Here is a 27,979-nt window from a genome sequence, read left to right on the forward strand (position 1 = left end):
CGAAGCAAGAGAAGTAGAATGAAGGTAGGAAAGGTAGGAGAGGAAAGAGATGAATCTGGTCTTGTTCGTGGAAACTCGATAGCCAAAATATTGAATTTCGGTGGAAAAGGGGCGATGGACATGGTTGCCTTTAAATCGAGGATACAAGAAGTCGCGTAACAAAGAGGGTGACTCTTTTCACCTTGGTCTGTTCTCTCTTTATTCCTCACACGTGTCCCTCTTCTTATTTTCTGCAGCAAGACACGAGGTTCCCTCCGAATTACGCAAGGAATCCCGCGGCGAAGCCCGATTCTAATCGATTCTTTGACTCCAACACGCTTTAACTCTGCCCCACGGGCATCCCTTAACGAAGACGTTGCCCTTGCTTTCCTTTGTCGATATGTCACTTTTTTCGAACGAACTTTCATCGTTTGGGCGACTATTCCATGATACACTGTGGGAATTTTGGTAATTTTCTATGTATTCGATCGTTTAACCGTAAATGCTATCGTTGGATCATAGGTGACTATAAGAGATTAATTGTGACATCGCTTAATTCTGAGATATTTCCTTTTAATTTATTATATTACTAGTTGATCATTTCTATTTATAACTAACAAAATTGTGTATCAGATACAACAACGAAACATGAAATTATGTTAATTGAGAAAACTTTTAAAGTTTCTAAATTTAATAGTATAGAAAAGTAAAACTTAAGTAGTCTTATTGTTATAGTAACATATAGCTTAATGTTATACATTGATAATTTAGTAGTACAATAAAATTCTTTTCAATTGTCAAATCTGTTCAAACATTTCTATAACGATAATATACGAAGAAATTTTAACATGTTCCGACAATAAGCAACAATGAAAATGTGCTAAAGGGGGGTGAACACTTGTGGACGGTGTGAAAAAGCTTCCATAAGTAAGTACGTTGTCCTTTCAACCAGCGGCACTACAGAAAATAAGACATCGAAAAGCAGGGGAAACGTGGAAATCTGTGACACTTCCGGAGCCCAGCGGGGTCTTTCGGCATGGCCCATTGAAAGTTGACCAAACGCCACAATGTAATTCAGTCTAGGGTCATCGTATAACGTGCTAACGTGCGCTAATGCGCCCTTAACGAACCCCTTAATCCAATTTTGTGCAAAGTAACGAAATTATGTGGCAGCGAACCGGAAGCTGTGGCCAGCTTACTGGCCACGTTTCCTCCTTGTCCTGTTTCGAATGTTTCTCATTCATATCGTCAAGAATAACAGTCATCGATTGTATGTCGTCCTACCTTGCTTTTTTTTATTAAAACTTGTTTTTCAAATTGTAAGCTTGCCAGGGTTTCTGATAGTTTATTTCTTTTTTAATGTAGAGATGCTTGTTTTACTTTATCTTTATCTATAACTGCATTTTACCTAGACTGATATTAGAAGCTACTTATTTTAGATACACTCGTACGTTCTCACTCATTCCATATATTTTACATTTCTTCGCATTATTCATTCTCGCATATTTGCAAAATATTAGTCACATGATATACATATAGAAAAATTTATGAATAGATTATATATTAAGGTTTAAGTTTACAGATTGTTTATACTATCACATCCATGGAGCTTATAATAATTAGTTAATATTCTAAATTAACTTCCTTGTCCTAATTAATTAGAATAAAATTTATGAAATCTATAAAATTTAATTTATAATATTAACCAGAATAATATTTAGTTTTGCTGTTATGTTGTTCTAAACAGAAATGTTTTTCACCCCACGTCTCTTCCATAAACCCATTACGATTATCGTCAGAAACTGTCATCGAAGCACTATATCCGATCAACCTTGAAATATTTGAGGGAATCGAAATTATCAGTGGTATCTTTCGAGATAAAGCCTTGCAACAGTAGCTCCGGGATCTGTTTAACAGTCATGGGGATCATCCATATGTACCCCAGGATGCCACCAAGGAGGATTGTCATCAGGGAGATCTGCTATCTCAGTGCCACACGTTTCTGTGTGATATTCTCTGCCTTTCTCTCTCTCTCTCTTTCTCTCTTTCTTCTACTCATATGTGAAACTCTCTCTTTCCTTTATAGTTTGTTCGTGTGATAATAGAGATGTCATTCTGTCTGTGCTTTGACAACCCCATAACACGGGCGTTAGCGTTGCTCGTCTGAAACCGTAGCACTCCACGTTCTCTAGGGATCTTTGGAAACTGTCGGTGCACGCCGCAGTTTCGCGTTCTGCCCTTCAGCCTCCGTGTTACAAAGTTGTTAGTGTGTTAGAATCTAACGATGACATTCCTTTTGCAATGAAGAGGTACACTTTTTAAGACGGTTTATTTCTCATTTAAGTCGATAAATTCGCACTACTTTTAAAATTACTCCGATCCGAATGGTGAAATTCTAGATACAAAATTAATATAAAATAATAAAAAATCATAAGAATGTATTAGATTTAAAGGCGTATACCCCTTAAACATAACTGATAAAGGAAGTGTTGTAAGATGTCAAAGATGTAACTATTAGGGAAAAGATATTTTAATATTTTCGATATCTTAATAATATAACGTGCAATATTTCACTCTATATAATATAAAATTTAAATGGAGATAGAAAAACTTACGTTTAGTTTTGAAATCGAATAAAGGTACCTTTGGTAACCAATACGGTATTTATTGATATACTGAATTCTGAAACAGTTCCCTTTTAAAAAGTGGAAAATTTAATTTATAGTATGCTCTTCTGGTATCTATTTTGCACATGGAAGTAATGTGTGTCAAACTAAACTACAAGATTTCTTTCAGTCAATTGTATTCCTTAAATCATTTTCTTTCCTGTGTTATAATCAACAAATTTTTTAAGTTTGTAAGTTCTTAAGTTCGAAAGTTGTCTTTTTATACTTCACAAATTTCTCAAATTTTTTGTTAAGATCCTTCCAAATATGAAATCTTTGTTAATATGTATGATTTTTTGTTTCAGTGGAAGCTAAAAAGTTTCGTAAAACCTTAAACTTTTTCCGCTTGCTCAAAGAAAGCTGAGATCGGAATAGAAAAATTCGAAGACTACAACAAGATTAATATTAGGAAGTCTGGAACAATATTTTTATTGAGGAAAACAAATTTTTTGAATAGGAATAAAAATGATCAAGGTAAGAATTATATAATTTTCTTAGAAACAAACATTTTTTACATTAAATAGTTGTATAACCATCTATATAAAATCATAATTTTATAATACAAAATTTCAAAAGTCTAATTATCAGAACAGAAAAGTATAATAAACAGAATTAATCTTAGAAAATAGTTATATGCACGAGATGGATGGCGGAAGAAGAGCACTCGACAATTTTGATGGATCAACAAAGAGGAAAAATGGCGGAACACGAGTAACACGAGCTGCCATCCTGTGACGATTCATCGTCGAGTGTTGAGGATCCGATAAGGCGGCTTTTAAAGTCCTTTAAAAAGCAATACATCGTCGAGGCGACGGAGGGCGAAAAGAGAGAGAGCTCTCAATAAATATCTCATGGATCCTGCCAGCACGTGACTCTCTTATCCTGCGATCTTAAATACTTGGCTGCGCGTGTCGGTCATTCCGAGCATCGCATTAACTCACACAAATGATTCTGTATTATAATAGATCCCGCGGTCTACTGATTTAAAATTGCTCAAATCACACGAATATTATATAAAATTTTTATGGTCATGTGTAAACCACGGTTCTTTAAGCAAAGTTATATTTTTATGATCACAACCAAAGTAATAAATTTAAACAGAGATGCCATTTGTTTATTAAAAAGCATTTACTTTGGATATTTTATATATCTTTGTATATTAGGATATCCACTCTGTGCATGTTTGAATTTTTAAATTTCTCATAAATGTTTAAAGGTTATATCGATAGGTAAATTTGGGTATAGAGGCATTTGAAAATTTTGTGCGCAAAATATTGCTTTTGCACAATTTACAAGCTTACAGAATTTATGTTTCATTTAGTAATAATTATAGAATATTGTAAAAATGTCTAACGACTGTCATGTTTGTATACGATATTTTTGCACCATTTGCGAGTCAATAGACTTAAAGAAATATACAGAAAAATATAGCATTGAATATAGAATTGTTGAATGTAATATAATACTTTTGAATGTAATATATTACGCTTATTTAATCTATGATTTTAAATATGTATTTATTCGATTGCAGATTTTGATAAATTCATATTTTTATGAAGACAACTAAAACTAAGTTATATACAGGATATTCCATTTAACTTCAATACTTTAAACACTATATCATTATACATATATGTATATGATCTTCAACGATACACTATTAAGTTCTGTTAATACTATAATACATTTACATGATATATTTACATATCTATCGCGCTTATTACATATACGAAAGTATTTGAATACTTATCATAAAAAAGCTTATGTACATTAGTGTATTGTCATTTAAGAGATTTTGAAATTTTTTTTGCGCTATAATGAAACAGGACTGCCATAATTATATTGATCAAATTGGAAATCGATCTGAAATTGTGCGAGTATACAGCATGAATATCGAGGTTTATTAATATAGTGGATAATTGACTGTTAATATATTCTTGTAAACCCTGCGTCATATATACATATATATTTGCATTAAATATCTTGCAACTTTTATGTACATTTTACGAATACGATTATTATTAGACTGTAGATGTTCATACAAATTCATATTTTCATGAGTGTAAATAACTAAATACTAATTAAGTAATGTGTACAAGGAATATCAGAGTTTTGATATCTTATATATTTTTGCATATTATGTGTATTATTTGTATTATGTGTATTTTTATACCTCCAAATTTCTCATAAATACATAAACATCTGCAGTAATATCATTAAATATATTATAGTGATAATGAAATTCCAAAATGTTTCGTATAACACGCATAATATATTCATAAAGGGTATCTACAAATACTTCCCTGAGCAACTGTATATTAAATACATTTTCACCTACACCTCATTTAAACCTCTTAATACAAAAGATTCTCAAACGAATGAAATTCTGAAGCGTTCACGGTGCAGATATGTATTTTCACTTTCAATTGGTTTCCACGTAGACCGCTGAAATTGGTCAGGCGTCATTGAAACGGTAGAGTTTTTGCCGGGCCCGACGATTTATTTGCAACGGGCAGCGGCATCAATCGATCGGCTGGCGAATACACACGGCGGCGGTAGTCGTGTAGTAAACCTGGTTATCGCATTATCTCGGACACCGGAGACCTGCACGAGGGAAATCTATTCTATGGGGAACTTGCATTTCACGTAGGGACCCCGTCCGATCGGCTCTATTATACCAGTCGAGCATATCGCGCCATGTATCTACGTGCTCCGCTCTGCAGGCCTAGCACCGATAACATTGACGTATACCGATAATTTTGTAATATCGTCGTTCGCCTCTGTCTATGTGTCTGTGTGTATATATTGGGGAACGTGGAGAACGCAGGTGTATACAGAGTGTTCCAGGTTTTTTCCGCCTGACACCAATAAATTCCATGCGTAAAAATAAAATATCACATATTCACAGATTTTTAGTTAAAAAATTATAACAAAAATATAAAATAACAATAAATTGGTTTTTCACTTAAAAGTAGAATGTCTCAGGTTTTTTTCGTAAAATAATGTCAGCATATTCTCTGAATAAAAGTAAGAAACATAGATTCCCAAATGCTTTATTAAAAGGTTATAGCAAAAATACGTAATAATAACAGATTCTCTTTTTTGTTTGATAAAGCATAGAGATAAATTGGCAATATTTATATTAAAATTGCATTTTAAGACGTTACTCGTTCATATATAATAAGGTAGGGTTATTTAAGTCATTTTGAGCTTCAACGTCTTAAGATTCAATTTTGAACTTTGCACGTGGTATCAGCATGCGTAGAACACCCTGTATGGATGCGAAATTTGTATGCGAATTTTTTGAAATATTGGCAGTCGAAATTGTGTTTGGAATGATGTGGGCATTGGGAGAGATATTGATGAAGTTCTATGGGGTTGTTTAGTTAACGATTTTCCTTTGGTATATCAATTGCTTATTGCAATATTGTTTATCACGTTCTGTTGTATTGTAAATTTTAATAAAATAAAACTCGTTTTAAGAAGATTACATATATAGTATATTTCTTTTCTACAGAAATTTAAATGAAATTAAAAATTATTTGTATCAAAACTTGTTTCCAGAAACATGTAATTACTCGTTGTTAATGTGCGTGAAATTCACGAACACTAGTTAAATAAATTTCTATCCTTGAAATTAATACAAGTTCTATCTTCGTAGAAAATTATTGTTGAGCTGTCAATATACAGTATACGATATTATGTATTTCACTGTTTATCACGCTGTCAATAAGGAATCAAATACGTAGTCTATTTTCAAATATATTTCACTTAAAATTATCCATAACCGAATTCGACGAATTACAAGGAAAATTACTTAACTTGGTTCAAATATTCTTCTGGCTCAATAATCCTACTTTATCTTATAAAAAATGTATCGTTCGAAGAGTATAGTGGATACATAAAATAATTGCTCGTCATTGTATATATTATGGTATTTACTGTACTAATTAATTAGGTCTAAGTACATTAAATTTCGTTCTGTTAAATTATGCTTTCATACGGATACGAAAACCTGGTACTATGAAAATGAAATTTAGAACATAATAAAAAGACAAAAGGACATTTCATTGTAAGATAAGAATACATAGAAATATTTTTTGTAACCACTGTATGTGATGATGCATATTTAGCACTGGAAAAAATATCATAAACATAAACAAACATGACGATAACAATTTACAAAAACAATATGTTTAACAATAAATTAACAAGGCCTAAGAAGCTCGTAATACACCTAAATCTTCCAGCAAGTATCAAATTAACAATCAGCAGAATTGATTCCTTGATTAATAAACGACTCGATTGCCGCGCGTTCTTAGGCATGCGAACACTTTTCATCGCACATGTTCCTGAGAACGTTTGACTTCTGATTGCAGGGTGAATTTCTCCTGAGTTTGCTGCATTGTCGCGGAAGAATAAAGGGGGAGGCACTGCGGCCTGAGGGGTGCCAGTTATTTTTCACGGTCTCCTTGGCCCCCTCGAGCCAGTTCTTCCTGTGAAGATTTCAAATTACAGGGTTCAGAAACGGCGCCCCCGTCGAGGCTCGCCCTCTGTGGGGGGCATCACGAAAACTTGCACGGGGACACCCTGCCTGGACGTCACTCGGTGCACGTGATTTTTTGTTCCACGCTTTTCTCTTGGCATATCTTCCACTCCACTTGCCGATATTATCGACATGACCACCCGATCGTGGGTACGCGGTGTCGCGTACCGTTGTTCCAAGACCGATTCTCGACAATAATCATCTCTTTTTTAATCGGTGATATCTGTAAGTCAAAGTTTCTTTACCTCTTTCTTCCGAATCTCTTGTTTCTTCCTGCTGATGTAGAAGTTCGTTGAGTATAATGTTCCTTAAATGTTTTTTTAAAAAAGAATATACGAAAAGTAGATTTAGTGTAACTAAGTGTCTATATCGAATATAATTTGTATCAACTCTGTATATTGTTAATCAATTGATCAGAATCAATACTTAAAGATTTTCCTTAACTTCCGTTATAAAATTCTTAAATAACCAAATAAAATCTTTGCAAGTCTTTTTCTTTTTAATTCAACCTTTGTACAATTGATGTTACGTATATACAACATTATGTTTTTGTAAATTATTGACAAATTAAAGGATAAGTGTATTTATTCTGGGTAAAACTGATCTCAAATTTTAGTGCATTACACGTTAAAAAATTCAAATGGGAAACTGAAAAATAGTCTGTTCTGAAGTTATGTTACAACGTTAGTCAAAAATAAGTATCTAATTATCCAAATATGTATTTTTAAACAATATCGCAAATGAATCTCCCCATTCTTTAACAGAATCACGAATCTCGAAGAACACAAATATATTATTCAGTTATTCACGAACGTGTAAAAATGTGGAAACCGAAAAAGGGTTGCATGTCTCGCCGTCCAACGTCGTGTTGGATCGCGTGCACAGTGCTTGCAATCGTTAAACGGGGGTGTTTAAAAGAGAAGGAATTTTCTTTGTGCACGGGACACGTAGACTGACGGTCGGTAGTAGTGTAGAAAGACGAAGAGACGTATTATTAACCGGACGAGGAGCGGCAATAATACGCGACACATCGGCTCGGGGGACCAAGGCAAGACGAGCAGTCGAGTGAAAATCACAGCGGGGGACCAGACACGCGTGTCCCTTTGACGACGATCTCGTACAGAGGGATGATCCTTTCATCTCGCCGACAACATCTTCGGATACGTCCTTATGGTTCGCTTTGCACATATTTTCATAGATATGTATTTGCATGTATGAAGAGAAAAGTACGTTTCCGAGTCTTCGAGTTGGCCATTTTCTGTCCCCGAAGGATGAAACAATTTGATTTATTACGTTAGTTGATTTTATTATTATGATTATTAGGTCTTACTTTATGTTACTATACTACATATTTTAAGAGGTAAATATATTTTTATGGAGTAAATTATTTATGAAGTATTGAAGTAAATGAAGTATTATATAGACCAATTAATTCTAAACTATCATGGATAAATTATATGCCTCATATTAGCCATTCTGAAGTTTCACTAGCATTGTAATGAGATACGATTATTATGTTACACTAACAAAATTGAGAACCAATCTGAAAATGTATACGTATTATTAGCCACAAAAGTCTTGCAATTAGTACACTTTATACAAATGTCATTCTTATTCAAATAAAATATTACCGAAATTCACCGCAAGGTCAATGTGTTCTATTTAAAAAACAAAAAGTTCTGTTTTATAGATTAGAAGATAAATATATTATTTTATGATACTATATATATATTCTTTGCTTAAATAAAAATATCCCTTTTATAAGATATACGAAGATATCGTAAATAATAAAAAAAATAATATCGTAATTGTAAATTTATTTCAAGCTTTACCTATATAACCATGAATCTTGATACATTCATATTTCATTCCAATGCTAATATAATTTCAAACTGTTTTGTATAACACACATAATATATTCATAGAAGGTTTCCAGAACTGTATAATACTTAAACCACCGTATTTTTATATTCTGTAACGATCTATTTTATAATATAATCTTTTGCACTACAAAAAAACGGAAACTGGCATCAAACACGATATATCAAGCCCCAGCTCGGAACAACAGCAGCAAACCACAAAAGCCACAGCATTCATCAACGAAATCTATCCTGCGTTTCGCATCGATGTATTCGCGGATAAACCGCTAATCCGCACAAGTAAATTTCACCAGAGAACAGAGCATTTACCGCAACTGGTATATACCGGCAGCATTAATCCTATTCGCATTGTTTTTTCCAGCAGATCGTGCGCGAACGAGCGGCATTCGCAACATGCAGAAATTACTCCACACAACCGGTTGAAAACAGAAAGAAAAAAAGAAAAAGAGACAGGCAGCAGAAGCAAACAGAGAAAGAGGACGAGTGTGATAAAAAATAGTGATGGGTCCAAGTACATCGCAAGTAGTTATGTAGTTACACCACTGTTGTTAGGTGGATTTATGCCCTGTTTCAGGTGTTTCAAATAAAATACAGTAATCTACGAAAGTTTTCGAATATTTGTACAAACATTTTACAAATATATCGTGTGTGTTATAGGATATATTTTGAAATTTCATTAACACAGTAACGAGACTCGACTCTTATGATTATATTAGTAGAGTTTGAAACTTTGAACATGTATGTATAATGCCTATAGAATTGATGTTGATATTTCATTGTATTTATTATAGCAGTTGCATATTAATTAATTAGGTTCATTAATGGTTATATGAAACATCGTATCATTTAGTGTTACTTTCACACAACTACATTTTTACACTATGAAACGTACACACATAACTTTATAAAGCAACGCAAAAGAGCATGTGCCAATACTTTTTGTAGCCCAGCCAATATAGAGACCACAAGATATTTAGTGCAAGTGCATATGTATATATTTCACAGAGATCACAAAAACATTATATTAGTCAATTATATTATTAAGACGGCTATGGTAGCCCATTACACTGCCAAAAAAGTAAGAAAAATTTTTACATGATACATGTAATCTAATATATTGTTTATAAAACACCATTTAATCTTTTTGCAATAACATTTAAGAAACAAAAATTGGCGAACAAAAAATCTAAAGCAAACGAACCTAGTACAAATAACACTGAAAATGAGTTTTGCGTCTGAGAGAAATTTTCGTTTTCTCTTACGAGAAATATGGTGTAAGTAAATGAAGACTGTGTGGAAATAAGATGTAGATGAGCATATGACACAATTGCACCCACTGTGAATTCGCAGAACCAATTAAGTTTCACCAATTGAATATTACTATTATTAATTTAGATCAGGGACAATCTCATATAATATATAAATGTTATTAATATAAATATTATGTGTGTTATGAAAGCATTTAATAAATGCAATTCTGATCATATAATTTATTACATAAATTTAAAACTCATACACTCTTAAGTATACGGTTTTGTACTTATTTTCCATACGAATCGAACTTGATCCCATCGCTAATAAAAAGGGCTAGAATTGAAAATTCTCTTTCTCTCTCTCTCTCTCTCTCTCTGTGTTTCACTCTTTAAAAAAGTGGGAAAGAGAGTAAAAACATGGAAGGAGCGGGCAGACACGAGGTAGCGTGTGCGTGAGGCGTTTTTAATGCGTGTTACCCGGCGGAACCGCAATCCGCTTTTGCGGCGGCGGCCACTGGTCGAGCTGGCCCACTGGTTGCCAGTTTCCGGTAACGCGCTTTGGCGCAAACTGGCGGCCACGGCTGATTTCGAAATTGCAAAACATTTTCACACTCTTATGGTTTCGACGCCACCGCAGTCCCTGTGTGTTTGCCTCCTTTACTGTCTGCCTCTGTTCCGTTCACGTCCTCATCCTACCGTTGTTATTCTCTCTGAGTGTATATTTTTTCTCGTTTTTCTCTTTTTTTCGTTTTCCTCGCTTCTTCTTCTTCTGTCTCTCTCGCTTTTTTAATTTGTTTCGTTTTGTTTCGACGGTACACTCGTAATTCCCGCGGTTTTGACGCTCTTCGTCAAAGCTGTGGAGAGACAAAGCGAATACGTCATGGCTGAATTCAGCCGACGACGTTTTGATGCAATGAAAGGAGCAACCGAGAGAAGTCGCGTAATTGTTCCACGAATTGTAATTGTTCGATCCGATCCCGCGTGTTTTTGAAGCTTCCACGCTGACCAAAAGTTTAGGTCAGGTTTGGGATACAAGATTAGATTTCCGGCATGAGTTTGAATAGAATGGAGCGGCTTTTTAGTTGGAAGGACATTGTACAGAATATTTAGATGACATTACAAAGAAAAACGCGTTTTTTAGTAGCACAGATATTTTTTATAATTTTTTACGACTTTATATTTAGATATCTACTATTAACAGTAAATAAAAAGGCAAATTTTCCTACAACTGAAAAAAATTCGATTCTGAAAAAATTAAACAGTGGTTATGCTAAATATAGAAACACGTTCTTAAGGTTCTCATTCTGCTTCATCTACTCTTTTTATAATCTACGATTCAAGGGTGAGATAAAGCTTAATTCTGTGATTGGAATGTCGGTACGCCGATTTCCTGTTTAATTTTAAAGCGTTTAACCAAATTCGGCCCGTGGCAACAAGAGGTGGAGAAACGGAGCATTTGAGGGTCGTGTCATTAAATTATTCCGGAACGTGAGCCCGACGGGTGTCCTCGATCAGTTTCTGTGTGTAATTCGACAGAAGAATAACTCGGAACATCTGACTTGGCTCGCGATTCTTCGTGTCGCGCGCCATTGTAGAATTAAATGTTGTACGTACTTTTTATTCTGATTTGATACTAAATTCTTGAAATTTCAAAAAAGAAATATTTATAGTAGCTATACAATAATTTTGTACACATCCTTTTTCCTTTTATAAGGATTTATTTTTGATATTTTCATTTTATAAAATATATAAATTATAATTATATAAATAATATTGTGGATGGATAATTTTTATTAAAAACAATAATGTGGTATAAATATAAAAAAAAGATTATATTACAAAATAGTAAATAAAATGCAATATAATCGTTATTATTAATTAATTCCGTGTTACCAAAACTATTTTTCTGCGTTTCCTTTAACTAATAAAAATCTTCTAATTGGGATTCTTAACAAATTTAAATGATTAATTTCTGTTGATTTTTGTAATTCCTAGAAATAGATTTTTGTATTTAAAAACTTTTGACTTTGTAGTAATACGAGTTCTATCGTTATACTTTTATATTTATCTTTCATTCGGAATTATTATTTTTATATTTACGATTTTGGTTTTACGTTATTTATATTTTAAGATTTATAGATGACTGGTGGTAATTTCGCTCGTTTGTTCGATTAGGTTACATATGATTCCGAAACTAAACAATGAAAATTTGTCAACGAACTGAATAACTCCATTGGTTAAATCAGTTGTCCGGCAAACAAGATTCTGGAACGCGAATGCTATCGCAGAAGGAGAGTCAATTGTTTCTTTTCCTTCCGCGAACATCAAATTTATACATATAAAGAAAGAAATTGCATTTTTTGAAAGAATAGAGTTATAATAGAATAGAGTAGAATTAGACTATTTGCTAAGATATTTGAAAGATTAACTAATCTATTTTTGCATCTTTTGACGTAATGTACAATTTACTTTTTCATTTGGCTCGATTCCAAGATCTTTCCTAATATCTCCGATGAATAATATAGAGCAATAATCTGTCAAACACTGCGATATCCAAATATTATTAAGTGATCTGTGAATTCTTATGCATTTGTGGAAAATTTTGATGTGCAAAGATACGTATAATATATGCAAAAATATATAAAATATTTCAAGTATAGTACTCGTTACAATATTTAAGAGCTTTCTATCTTGATCCCATTTCGTTCGTTATATTCATAAAAATATCAAATGTCATAAATATTTGCACTTTAATTAAAAGAGTCCTGTACCTAAGCATCCAAACAAATGGCCAATCTTCTTTGGTAAGTGAAAATCCGTACTAAACTAACGCACAACCACTCGACTTTGAGAAGTTAGATTGCTTACCATCTCTCACTACCTTTTACATCCCCTTTTCACGGCACTTTGTCGTCGACCCGGTTTCTACGCTGGCACGTGCAAAATTTTCAAGCGCCCTCCAGGACATCGGAATCGGGCAGAAGCACGCGATTCGAATCACTGACTCCGAAAAACGATCTTTCTCGTTGAACGTGCGTGTCGGCAAACAGAATCGTTCGCTGGAACGGTTCCGTTGCGCCAAGCCTCCGGCGATCTCTCTCTTTCTCTCTCTCTCTCTCTCCTTTCTTTGTTCTCTTTCCGCCTTTCTCTGTTTTTCTCTTTCTGCCTTTCTCTCTTTTTCTGTTTTTCATCGTAGACGGGCTTGTTGCACGCGACCAAAAAACGTCAGCGGCAAGAACCTTCGCGGACAGCGATTTTTTGAACGCGTCCCAAAACTCTGTTTCGCTTTCCGTTCCAGCGAATCCCGATTCCCGATAAACGCTTCGTGTCAAAATGTTGTTTTGCCAGCGGCGAATCACATGGAGGGAGTTGAACGCGATCTTTGCAGCCATTTTGTCGGCTATTCGTATGGAAAAGTGAGGCATACACGTTGGATAATTGACGAATGAGACTTTTGAACAGAGGCTGCGTTTGGTTGCGTCTGTTCATACAACGCAGGGGCATGCGATTGTTAATTCATTGACTCTTGTTTTGATGTGGAAAGAAAGATTGCTAATGGTTTTCTCTTGGTAATTTTTAGATCTTTGATCGTACGTTATGTTAATGAGTAATTAGCTTTGGGTAATGTATTGGAAGAGCTTGTAATTACTGCATGCCTGGAATACGTTGAATCGGTACTGATAGGTTTGAATTTAGTTTTTGTTAAAAGTAAGATTGGCACTGTCTGAGAGATTTAATCAGAAGAAGATAAGTGAGATGTTCTTTGTGTGAAAAATGAATTTTATTTCAAGAAGTTAGGTGGAGTGATCAGTGGAATGTTTTAGATCGTATAAAATTAAAATGTAAAATATTGTTGAGTGGATATTTATGGAATGAAACAGGAATCGACGATACACATTGTACAAGGATATATACAATATCGATACTACATTACAATTTAAGACCCGAAATGTACATAAAACAAACGCTAAAACCTTCTTATTCACTACGAATTCTAATAATCCTAAAAAAAATCTTGTCAAAAATACCTGAAAATCCTTGAAATCATCCATTATTAATAATGTTCTGTCCATTGCAGATAGGAAAATATTTAAGAAAGAAGAAGAACTAAAATCATTGCCAAAACTCCTTCACACGGATATAGTTATCTCAAGAAAGGCATCAGAAATTAAGAATATTTGAAAAACCGCAAAATCATTCACTATTAAAAAATCATATATGTGGAAGGTATTGACCAGAAATCGAAAGTACCGTAGTAGTTGCCATGCATAGGCATCGACATAAGAATCGACATAGGAATCGAAGGTACACATTGACTGGTGTACACGCGTGTCAAAGAGAGAAGGAGAAAGAGGACGAACTATAATGTCAGGGAGACGTCCCGCGGCGCTAGACTGTGACTAAATCCGCAGTACCCATGCAGTGTTTACACTCGAGATGATGCCTCCTAATGCTAATACGCGGTGCAGTGCAGCCTCTCCTCCGGTTTCTTAATGCTCAATCGCAATCCAATGAAAAGTGTATGAATGGCAAACGATTATCAAGTCGAGCGGGCGCCTTCAATGTGTCCGCCGAGGCGTCCGCGCAACCCTGCTGCGTTAACCGACGTCGAATCCGGACCAAATGGTACGAATTCGCTGCGTTTCCCTCTCTTTTTCTCCCTTCTACGTTACATTCGTTGATTCCCTTTCTTTCGTTCGCTTTTCACCTCGTCCATCGGCACTTTTCTCTCTATTACTCTTTTAGGTTGGCCGTCAGCTTTTTTTGTGGATTCAGCCGGTCATAGGACAGAAGTTTTGCAGGGATACGTAACGGAGAGCACGTGGTAGGATTTCCGGCTCACTCAACGATTAGGTTCGGGTCAGAGAGCAGTAAGAAACGCAATTACCATTGTTAGTAAATGCGAGATGTTGGGAGATTTGAGGAGATGGAATCGTTGAGATCGAAGGTAAAATGGAGAATAACAGATATGGTGGTGTCAATTTGATATTGGAAAGAAGAAAGCTGGAATATTAAAATGGTAGAGAAGCGATACCCAAACCGGACTCTCGATTTATCATTTATGTATAAGATGTCTCAATAATCATGATACAATCGACAAGTGTGTGATTCTAGGTGAAAAAGTAAATCGAAAATATAGAATGAAGTCTGTTCGTATGACGCTTCGTTTTCGAGAAAAAAGATTTGAAAATCGATATTTGAAGATCAGTCAAGTATTATAAGTATAATAATTAATTGGAAACAGTAATTTTGATAAGTTAATCATAACTTCCGAAGAGTAATTTCTATAAATAACAATTTGGAAAGAGTAGTTTTAATAAATAATAATTTCGAAACAGTTATTTTGTTGTTCTGATAAATAATAATTACAAAATAATAATTTCTATAAATAATATTTCTAAAACAGTAATATAAATAGATAGATACTAATTTTGGAAAGATAATTTCTAAAAATCGTAATTTTAAAAAAGTAATTTCAATGTATAATCGTCCCAAAACAGTAATTCGAATTCTCGTGTCAACGTTTTAACACGAATTCTCCAACCGATCCCCGATCCCCCTTGGGTAGTTCACTCGAAAAGAAAGCGGTTTGTCGTCGTGGCCTTAACCACGATTCACGGTTCAAGCTCACGCCGATGATCCCTTTTATCCAATCCGCGAGAAGCCGCGAGGCGTTAAATCCCCCGGGAAAATCTCCGTAACTGAACTCGCGTTCCCGCTAAGTCGGTCAGCTCGGTCCAGCCGAGTGAGAGGATCACAATACCAGGCCGTGGAATCGGGTATCCAATCCTTATTCTGTCTTTCGACGTTGTCCCAGGCCTCTCTGAAAATTAGTTGCGCGAGAAATTCATGTTAATGTCGAGCAATCGACCACAGTGGTCCGTGAGAAAATAGCCAACGTGACGAACAGATACGGAAATGTTTTCAAAGAGAATCTTTAGTGTAGTTCTGTTACAAAGTGTTTAATTTTCTGTTATTTGGATTTGGGTCTGAGAATGATGCTTTCTTTTTGGGGGGTGGAATGATGGTAGGAATTTCCGAAGAATGTTTTTTGTTGATTGCGATGGTTTGGATTAGACATCATGTTTGAATGATTTATTTAGTGATACACGTGTGATTAATCTGTGTAGTTTTTAATACAAATGTACATGAGTAAGTAAAACAGGCTTATGTTCTTATAATTCTATGTTTCAAAAAGAACAGTACAAAAATAACTATAAAGAATAAGATATGAATGTAGTATTTTTTTAATTATTTATGGATTCTACATAAATCTTTTTTATCGCTAAAGCAAAAAATTGTTTAGCTGCGCCGCAATACGTTCTATTTATTCTTTAAACTATCTAAATCTCAAGTGAGAAGACACATTTGCATCGTTACGTTTACATTGTAATCTCCTTTTTTCTTAATTGTTGGTAATAATATAAAAATTAATTTAAATTACTGGTAATAATATTCATGCAAATTCCAAAGGCATCTCACATAATGATGATCCAGTTACTGAAATTTGCTTATTTATAGTATATAGGACCCTTTGTTATATAGCAAAGTTCAGATATTTATTTTCCAATTCCGTTATAGTTTGGTATTCTATTTGTAAAAAGATATGAAAAGGCAGGATTATAGGAAGGAACATGGAATAGTAAAGAACACAAGCAGATAATATTGTTTGGTTAACAGAACATTTTTGTAGCAGAATATGTATCAAAAATTATATGGATTAAAACACGTAAAACAGAGATCACTAATTTGAATTGAGTTGTGGAAGTTTATTTGAGAGTAATCAATCCGTTTTGGAAATGCGGATAAGTTCGGAGGAATTTGAGCGTTTCTTTTGGAAGATATTGGGCATTTTGGGTTAGCTTTCAATTTTAAAGGTGAGTTAATGATCTATTTTGATTTCGAAGTGATTGGTAATTGGAGCAGATTTAAACGTTTTCTCCTCGAATTTTAAAGTTGACGGATGATAAATAAAATGTGGATTTTAATGCAAATTCATATATTTAGGATCGCGCTACATAAATAGACATTTCTTTCACCTTCTCAGTATTGTAAAAAGCACTCTACTTTGGATATTTTATATATTTTTATATATTTAAATTCTCCATAAATACATAAAATTTCGCAATCTAGTGATTAAAGATTTGTCACCTATCGATACATTACCCTTGTACGAGATATTTGTAGTTAATTTAATATTTTTTAAAAACTTCCATAGTTTGTAAAATAAGCTTAACTCGAAGTATTAACTCGAAAACTGTTTTCTAAATCTTATATATTTATTTATGCATCTATTTATTTATTGATTAACGAAAGTTTTGCGTCTTAACATATTTTACACATTAAAAGAACATATTTTAGCCAAGATAATCCGATTTTTGACAATCTGTAAACATATTGAACGCTCATTACTTCAAACGAATTTGAGGTCTTTTAAAAGGATATGGGTAGTTTTAAATATATATAATATAATATAATATAATATAGTATATATTATATTTTATATATGTTATATATAAAATATATATAAGTATATAATATATATAATAAAATCCTACATAATTTTGAAATGATCTCGATGGATTTTAGCTGTAACTTTTATTTACCTATTTCATTTCCATAAAGAATTTTTTTAGAAAGATATATCTTCAAAAATAGAGTTTCAGAAATGTCTTTCATTACGTAAATGAAATTAACAGAAACATACTGAATATAAGGATAAATATAAAAAATAAATTTCGACAGATTTATGTTTTTTAAAGGAAATTAGTTTAAAATTATAAATGATTATTCTATCGCTTTTAAGTATTGAGCTAATTTCTGGACTGTTTGCATATTAAGCAGACATTCTATCTTTCTAAACTAGATTTGGGAGAAAAATGAGCGGACGAAAAGAGCCCGAAAGTCAGGACGAACCTTATGATCCTTATGAGCATCGAACGCCTCCGAAACCAGTCTCGTATAACCATTTCTTTAATAACTTTTATGAAATTTTGTATAAAATACATTACTGCTCACAAGTATTTAGACATTGCGGTGTATTTACAGCACCAGTATGTGAATTTTATATTAAAACATAGAAATTAATAGCAAATTAATAATTAGGAGCAGAAGACCTTATGAAATCAGCAGATTGTAAACTTAAATTATCTATTTAAAAGCTTACTACAGTTTTCCAATAATTATTTAACAATGTTCTTTATTTACCATATAATTTAAATCGTGGAGTATTTTCAAAGTATCATAATTATACCAATGTAAATATCACTATAAAATTTAAAATAAATTTCAGTACTTTCAAAAAACTCCTTTCAATGTAGGTAAATACTTACAAAGAGAGTTTTACTTATAAAATCTTTGTGTTACCCATTTAGTTGAATGTTTGGAAAACTTTTGAAAAAATAATAAATTTTCCTTAATGAAGTTGAATATAAAAAGTTTTAGACGAAATTTATGTGCATAAAGTTTGACAATTATGAAGGATAATTTCATTCTTGAATATTGTTTTTTAAGAGTCAATTTCATCGTGTCACAATATTCTATTCTATTATATTTTATTATATAGTTTATCACGTAAGCATAAAGAACGTATTATTTTAGATCCAATTGCTTTGTTATGTAATTGTAATTTACTAATGGACTTACACCTCGTTAAAAATAGTTAAGTGTCCGATTGCTTTTGAGCAGTAATGTAATATATAAATACACTAATAACCCGAAAAATTTCTACGATGTCGTCGCTATTCTTTTGTAAAATCTCTACAGTGACTTCAAATCTCTGGCGAATTTGGTAAAAAGCGCAGTTGGGACTGGGTTATTTGCGATGCCAAATGCGTTCGCAAGTGTTGGCTTACTTATTGGAGTCGTCGGCACGATTCTGATGGGATTGCTAATTACAGGATCTCTTCACATTTTAGTTAAGATTCATAACAAGATGTGCGTTCAATTAAAGAGACCAATTTTGCATTACGACGAAGTAGTCGTCGCTAGTTTAACGACAAGCGTTCAAAAGACTTGGCTATCTCCACGAATTATTATGTTTGTAAAATTTATATGTTGCACATTTGCTGCCACAACGACATAACTCAGAAGGTTCGCAGTTTTTGAGATACTAGCGTAGAGGAAGCAATCCGTTCTAAAAATGGTGTTTAATTAATTCCATGTTATATTGCATGATTTCATGTTATAATGTTACTGTTTGCTTTAATTTTGTTGTAGTCCTCGTACATTTTCGTTCCAATCTCATTTTTATTTAAGCAAGCAAATGTTAAGCAAGCAATTTTAATGTTTTAAGAACCTTTTTGGCGTAAAATTGAAACGAGAGGAGTCATATACATTAACAAAGGTTTCATAATTGAAAGAATCTTTAAAAAAAGCTTAAGAAATTTCTTAAGAATAAGAAAAACAAGTTTTAAACCTAAAAATTTACAGATTTGCAAAGTTTATGGAGAATGAAAAGCACGTGAAGGATTAAAATTAATTCCAGAAACAGTAGAGTTAAGGAAATCTTGCAGTTCAGTTTGACATATATTACTTTCCACCGTTCTGTATCTAACGAGTACAAGAAAAAACATAATAAATGATTAAAAAAAAATTTCATTTTCTAAAATAGAATAACTTAAAAATTCAATATATCAATAAATCGCATATTACCAAAAGTGACTGTATTTGTTTTTAAGATTAAAATAAGTTTTCCCACTCCTTTATAATTTTAGAATTATATTTATAATTATATTTATAATTTTAGAATTATATTTATAATTATATTTATAATTTTAGAATATATGGAATAGAATATTTGCGCGCTATAATATTAAGATATTGAAAATATTAAAGTATCTCTTTCATAATATTTATATCTTTAACATTTTATAAAACTTTGTTAATTTATCATTTATTTTTAAAAGGCTTATATCTTCCGATCTAATAGATCCTTCTTATTTTTGATTATTTCATATTAATTTCGTACCAAGATTGTCACAGTTCAGAATCGGAATAGTTTTAAAGACAAATATAAATTTATCGAATTAAATGAGAATATTATAATATTTTTTTACATACAAGTTCGACATCTTATTATACCATTTAAGCAATTTAATGCGTGTTTTCAAAAAATTGTAACGATTCAAACTCGTTTTCCGTAAAAACATAATTCCTAAATTATGTTATTGTTGCAGCAAATGAAAGATATGAATTCATTCTTGTATAAGATGTATGGGCCAATTTATAACGAAGATTAATAATTTATAGGGTATCTTGCAACTGATATGAAACCAGTCAAATGGTTTTATGTGATAAAAGGAATAGAAAACATAAAATAATGTTTTTCACACGAAACTTTATTTTTAGAAAAATTTACTTTAACCTTATCCGTTGCATCTAGTAACTTTGTAATTTATTTTACAAAGAAACATCAATACATTTTTTAATATTTAACGTTATTGATAGGGTGATTATGAGAGAGGGATTAAGTGATACGAAGATGGAAGACAACGAAGTCATTAGGTGTTTAACATAATTATAATATTAATATGATATATTATAACAATACGATTCTGACTACTAAAATATAAAAGTGTCAAAGAAAAAAAATTCTTAATGCAAAGGAAAAAGACAAAACTTAATTCATGACTATATTAAAAACATATAGTTATAAATTTATAAAATTTCTATGAAGGATTATAAGTTAGGCATTCCAATGATACTATTAATTTTAATGGGAAATAAATTTAAGTACTTTTTGGAAAAAGTCATCCGCTTTTTTCTATCAAGTTTTCAGGCCACAAGTCAATATCAAATTAAGATGAACAAAAAAAGTAGAAAAATAAAAAATAAAATTCAGTGTGTCAAACAAAAGTAACATAATCAATATTTTGGTCACGTTATAATTGGTTCATTCACCCTTTGTGCTACAATGATATAAAAGAATTCAAGAGAATAACAATTCTCCTTCCAACCTCTTTGTATGGTATTTCATTAGAAAATTTATTCGAATTTTTCAGATATTTCGTCAATGCAACAATACTAATGTGTTATATAGGGATCGGCGCAGTGTACGTTGTATTCATATCTGGGATAATACAAAAATCTTTTGATTCTGAAAGAACCCTAGATCAAGGATATTACGCCTTGTTCCTATTTCCACTCTGCTTTCTAATAAACATGATGAAATATTTGCACGACATCGCGGTTATTTCCATTTTTGGTAATTTATTGCTCTTTACTGCTGCCACGATCGGCGCAGTATACGCTTTGAAAGATGGAATTGGCGAAAAGTGGGTCATGATTGGCTCGGACATGTATTTGTATCCGAAATTCGTCGGGACGGTTTTCTTCAGCATGAGTTCTCCTGGAATAGTAAGTTTTCACCTATATTCAGTTAACGATGGTGAATCTAATGTTCAATTTTTAGACTAAATGACTAAAAACTAACATCTTATATAATTTATATTATTATGTACTATATATTACACGAAATAGTATATATTTTGTTACTACGAGATTGTGGACTTTTATGTTAATTTTTATGAACACAATTACAGAAATAGAATCTAAGCAAAAATTTGCTTTACTCACTACACTTCCGTATATTATATGCATTCTGTTCATTTTTGCATCTTTCAATTTCGTATAAATAAATAAAAATCCACAGTTTAATTATGTAGTAAAATAATTTATACAAACCTTCTTTGCCCTACAATAAAAAAATGTTTGCTTTTACAATTGAGGATAATTATTCTTAGGTACTAACAATACAACACGATATGCAAAAGCCATGGAATTACACGAAATTCAGCGGAGTATTAAACCACGCTATGATGCACATAACTCTTCTGCATACTTTTATCGGTGTTGTTGGCTACCTAAAATGGGGCTGTGACTCAGGAGGCAATTTCATTCGAAACCATCCAGTAAACGATCTGTACAAATTTTTGCGTATATTTTATTTTTTCAAACGAAACACACCACCGTTCAAAGGTATCAAGACACTTGTTTATTTTTAACAAGATATATTTGAATTATAAAACCACGGATAAAAAAATTTAACTACAATAATTTTATTCCTTATAAGCATTATATATCACAAGATATTATGAGCTCATTAATTTAATTTTTCAAAACTAATATACAACAAGAAAAATAGAGTTTGTAATTATACAGTCTTGTAAAATTATATTATTAATTGACAAATTCTTTATCTTCAGATCTATCAATGGGTTTCTTACAGTACAAATTATAAGGTAGATTAAGAAAATTTTCTATACCAACAGAAAGATTTTTTGTGAACGCTAATATTTGAATAATAAATATACAAGATGATCAGAAGGCTACTGACAGATACTGATTTTAATTGTTTAATATTTTAAAATTAGGTAGAAGCTCCATTGATTTTAATTGTTTAATATTTTAAAATCATATAGAAGCTCTATCTCTGGAAGTTTGTTAAAAGAAATTTTGATTTTTTTTGCATTATTCAGTTGTAATTTGTTCTATACTCTGATTATGTTGGAATATCCAATAAACGTGAGAATTTCTGTTCGTAAAAAACGTGATCAAATTAAGATGTTGATGGATAACAGTAAAGTATGCGCGGTAAAGTATGTCCTCATGCTAGATGATGACGAACTCTTTAAATTATTGCCTTATTAATCCCCATATTTTTTCGTATTATGAAAAAAATAGATTTTTATCTGATTTTGTCTGATACTAGTAACATTTTTTTATCCAATTATTGTTTTTGGCTACCTTGTATATAGTAATACACATTTTTTTCATTCTATAACAAGATAGTAAGCGTTGTTTTCAATTATTAGTTTATCATTAATTTATACATTTTAATACAAATGAATCAAAGTGTCGGAATATTTATGAACGGTTGTGTATTCTATAATATAACCAATAACACGTTATTATTATTTTATTTTGTTAGGGGAACAATATCTGCATTCGTGATGCAGGGTCTATCGATATATTTCACATATGGATTACAATGCTATATGCCAATTATTATCTTATTGGATGAGTATATTATTCCAGCACTTGATAAAAAGTCAATCTACGGAACTTCATGCTGTTGGAATCTGACAGTTCGTTTGGGCATCAGCCTTATTACGTGTATATATGTAAAAAGTTTTCATTTTGTGTAAAGAAATTCTTATACCTATTGTGCTCAAAGCGATTAGAGGATCGTTCTCCTTGTCTTTCTGATTTTCATATTTATCTTTCGCGTTTGTACATTCTTTTTATTGATTGCTTTAAAGTTAATCTTTATCGCAGTACCATGTAAATCTTATTTATGTCGATATGTTTTAATAGAATCTTTCATAGTAGCGATTCTCTAATTATTTGGTGTTTTTAAATTTTATCTCCACTTACAGTTACGTTTCGCCTACGTTGGCATTAGAAATTATTTATATATTTTCACTCAGTTTTATTTAATATTAATCATTTAATATACAGAATATCCGATTTTAATGTACAAATACAAATTACTGGTAAATTACCTGCTGTATAAAGGAAAGGGAGAAATTGAATGGTTTTACAGAGAACATAATCTGGTATAATTATTTTTTTTCGAGATAAACGCGTAGAGATTGTGATTCACGTTTTCTTAAACGAAATCATATAATTTTTGATATACTGATCGATCTGTTTTGACATTCTTTATAGAAAATTATTAATCTATTCATGGCGAAAAACCATTAGTCTAGCAGGTATTTTAACTTTTATATTGTAAAACCTATCGTACAGAAGACAAAAAAGCAGAGAAAAAAGCAAATAGTCAATTTTTGTAAAACTTATGAAATACGAGAAAAATAGCGAGGCACAGCTTTGAAAATTTTTTTAATACAGTAGATAGTTTACCATTAATTCGCATTTATAGATTAATATCTGACATCCCGAATATAAAAGTTTATGAGTAGGTAACTCACTAATAAGGCTATACAGTGGCTATTAAAGGTATTTACAAACCATTGAAATCATTATAGCGTCTACATACTAATTAATTAGATCAAAATATATTACATTTTATATTATTTAGTATCTAATATTTTCATATGATTACAGAAATTTGATATTATAAAATGTAGAACCCTACAAAGAAAATTCTCCGTAGGAAACTAGGAGTATGTGCAAATGCTTTTTGTAATCACTGCAGATTGTTTAAAGTATAACATTAATAAGCTTATATGATTGTCATATAACAGAAACTATTGAATTTTTTCTTTTGAGTCTACGGTCGATGAGTGTGAATAATTGTTTCGAACAGCATACTTTAGCTTTTCTCAGTTTACCTTTAGCAAAAATAATTTTATCGTGATATATAACTTCATGTCTTTCGCATCTTTTATTCCTTTATTTATTCAACATGATTGTTTATATTGAACAATAATTTCGCTCAGAGTTTGATTTGTTTCTTTTCTTTTTCTTAAAAAAAAAAAAGATCTTTTTCATGGCGCAAAAAATATCTTTAATAGAAGTTCTTCATCTTCTTTTTATTTAAAATGTTTATGTTTCATGGAAAATAATTTCATTTAGAATTCTAATCTTTCTTTTCTCTTTCAGTATTTCATATTTTTTTCTTTCATTTCGCATACGTTACTTCCTTTTAGAAAAAAGCCTTTCTGTTTGCGTTTGTAGTAAGTTATGTAACGCATAATCTCACTATCGTATAATTGTCTTCATTACCCTCACTCTTTCAATTTTGCATTTGCTTAATTTTAAAAAATACTTAACACTATGTATATCTAATCCCGCTGCGTTTTTCAAGTAAGCTACTCAATTCTATTTTTCTATTAAGTACAAATTTCTTAAGTTTAAAAGAAAAAGATATCTTTGTTACTAAAAGGAATTTTTGTTTGTATGTGTAATTTTTTGTTGCAACATTTTGCCACAGATTTTGTTAAAACATTAAATATCTTTTTGTCTGTTAAAACAAGGGTATGATTCAGATATTACTCAGAATATTTTGAAATAAAAAACGTGAGGCCTGTAACAAAATTAATGCTACACTTTTAATATTTGATAGAAATCTAAATCTTATTCAATATTCATCTTTAACAAAAACGAATGAATACGACGAAAAAACAATCTTAGAGAAAATTTCTCTTTCTTCTTTTCGTTTCCTTTCTCTTTTATATTTTCAAGGTAAACTCAAAGGGAAGTTTGATCAGTTGCAACGGGTTGAATCTCCTCTTTCTCACGAGGGAAGTTCGCGAAATCGATCAATCGATCTGATGGCAGTTCATCACAAGCTAGATATTACCAAAGTTCCAAAATCTATTTTCGTGAAATTTAGTATAGATAGCCCAGTTTCTCTCGTGGCGCGCCATAGCGGAACTCTTGATGCAAGTATTCATCGTTCTAATAAAGGATGCTTCGCTGGGCTAACTACCGATTTTGTGATTGATTCTTCGTCAGTAAGCGGACGAGTAAAAAAATCAGAAAACTTTCATATTATAATATTTATGCAAATATTTATATAATATCTTAATCTTTCTACAAATAATATACATTTTATGGATTATTTTCTCTTACTGCGAATGACACTGGGCAGACAATTGGATTATTAAACGACACTGATTGTTAATGGGATTTAATTCAATATATTCGATTATTATTTTGCGGATATTTAACTAATCAAATAAGAAATAAACAAGTACTATATTTACGATTTTATTCAATGCGAATTTTCCTGTTATATAATATTTGAAAAAATTGTCGAAAATTCGTATATATTTTTTAAGATTAAGATTAAGATTAAAATATTTTTGGTGAGTTTGTAGAACCGTTCCGTCCTCTCCGATTCCGGTGATTATTGAATATGTTATAGAAATCAACATTTAGAACAACTTTTTCCTATACATATAATCATCGGTCTCGGTTAGTTTCCGAGATATTCGCAAAAAATTGCAGGTACTACTACAGTGTATTTCTACATATAGTTGTGCGTCTGTGGCAGCGTATGTTAGTAGAAGTTGCCGACCACCGGCTGATCATCTTGAGTTTGTAAACGAAGGTCAGCCGAGCTTAGAAATCCTATGCATGACGTACATATGCGAGGGTGCAAAAAGTCTGTTATAACTCAACTCAATTAAAAGTGAAATAGAATAATTTTTATCACTTTACGCAAACGTTGGCGGTCGCCTTCGCAGCGGTTGGATTGAAAATACTATCCTAAACTCAAACCTAATACTTTGCTGATATTCCCTTCTATAATAGATATTTCCTGCATTCTTGTTGTCCCGCATATGCATGTGGGAGGGGACGTTAAGTTTGTCTGACCATCGTTTATAAACAGAGGATAAGCGGCCAGCAACTAGTCAGATGGATAAGCGTATCCATAGACGTACAGTTATAGACAGAACTATAGTGTAGTGATATTTACAGTTTTTCGCGAATAGTTCGGAAACTAAGGTTGGCCGACGGTTATATGTATAAGAAAATGTTGTTTAAAATATGAGCTTTCTAGCCATATTTAAAAATCATCGAAATCGGAGAGGACAACACAATCCTACAAGTTCACCATATTTTTTCATTTCATAGAAATCCTTCTCGCTTCGTATGGGTTTCTATTTCTTTTTGAAACAGTTTTGAAACCGATTGCATTTTTATAAACATTTGCAGTCTATCAGTTATATTTTTGAGAATTCTTTAAATAAAAGACGAGTCCACTATGGAATTTTAGCGTCAATCAAACGAGTTAATATTTCATTTACCTCACCTAATTTTTCGTTTAGAAAATTTTCTATCCTTATTTTTGTATACATAAAAATAAAAATCAAACTACTGTGTAAGATATTAGATTCTGAAATTTGTAGTCCGATGTATCATAGAATACACATAGAATACACATTCTATAAATATAGTCAGACTTTTGAGCGATCGTATAAATTTGACGAAACGTAAATCAAAATTACAGGTTTGTTGGCTGCGATAATTCCTAAATTGGATTTATTCATCGCTGTGGTAGGAGCTGTTTGTTCATCGACTTTATCAACCATTATTCCAGTTACTCTGTATATTCTGGTACATTACAACAATTATGGCACGCTGAAATGGAAATTAATTTTAGGCTTGTCTCTGTTGACTGTTGCATCCTTTATCACATTGTGTGCCATCATAGTCAATATAATTTTGATTGCCGAATATTTCAGAAGCAGGTATATTATGACATAAAATTATAAAATTGTAATATGGAAAATGTTTATTTTAAAAAAAAATTGTACGAAGACCACGAAAAGCGAATGATAAAAAGATCCATAATACTTCTAACCGATGTGACATTATATGATATTAAATCTAACTTTCAACATTCTTGATATGTTCGAGAGGCTAGTAAAAACATGTAGGTATCTAACACCCAAACGAAATAAAAAGACATTTTTGAGACTGGTTGGAATTATATTAGCATTTTAAAATCGTTTTCCTGTAAAAAATAGAAATGTGACTTTGTCATAATACTACCTAGTTTTCGTATTATATTCATATTGATAGACATAAAACGAAGATTTCCTGATATTAATCAAAGATAAGAAATGATACAAATTTTAATTATAATAAAGTTCTACAAGTAAATGTGATTGCAGGAAGTTAGTATTAAGTTTAGAACTCTTAGAACCAAAGAGCCATAAGAGCCATAAATTACGTTAA

At 31.9% G+C, this 27,979-nt stretch overlaps 1 protein-coding gene across 1 annotated transcript; it reads left to right on the plus strand.

Moving 5' to 3' along the window:
* The first annotated feature begins 18 nt into the window (after nucleotides 1–18).
* On the plus strand, nucleotides 19–27,979 carry LOC139990131 (proton-coupled amino acid transporter-like protein acs). The gene is made up of 6 exons (XM_072009073.1): nucleotides 19–155; nucleotides 21,328–21,682; nucleotides 22,069–22,247; nucleotides 23,256–23,440; nucleotides 27,249–27,489; nucleotides 27,916–27,979. The coding sequence occupies exons 1-6, from the start codon at nucleotides 19–21 to the stop codon at nucleotides 27,977–27,979; spliced, it is 1,161 nt and encodes a 386-aa protein (XP_071865174.1).

Source organism: Bombus fervidus, chromosome 8 (assembly GCF_041682495.2).
Source record: "Bombus fervidus isolate BK054 chromosome 8, iyBomFerv1, whole genome shotgun sequence".
NCBI lineage: Eukaryota > Metazoa > Arthropoda > Insecta > Hymenoptera > Apidae > Bombus > Bombus fervidus.

What these genes read in the sequence shown, in the direction of transcription:
- LOC139990131 (XM_072009073.1), top strand. Translation starts at nt 19, where the DNA reads ATGAAGGTAGGAAAGGTAGGAGAGGAAAGAGATGAATCTGGTCTTGTT. An exon ending in GCATGAGTTCTCCTGGAATA is followed by an intron (nt 21,683 to 22,068) that starts GTAAGTTTTCAC and finishes AATTATTCTTAG; the next exon opens with GTACTAACAATACAACACGA. An exon ending in GCCGAATATTTCAGAAGCAG is followed by an intron (nt 27,490 to 27,915) that starts GTATATTATGAC and finishes ATGTGATTGCAG; the next exon opens with GAAGTTAGTATTAAGTTTAG.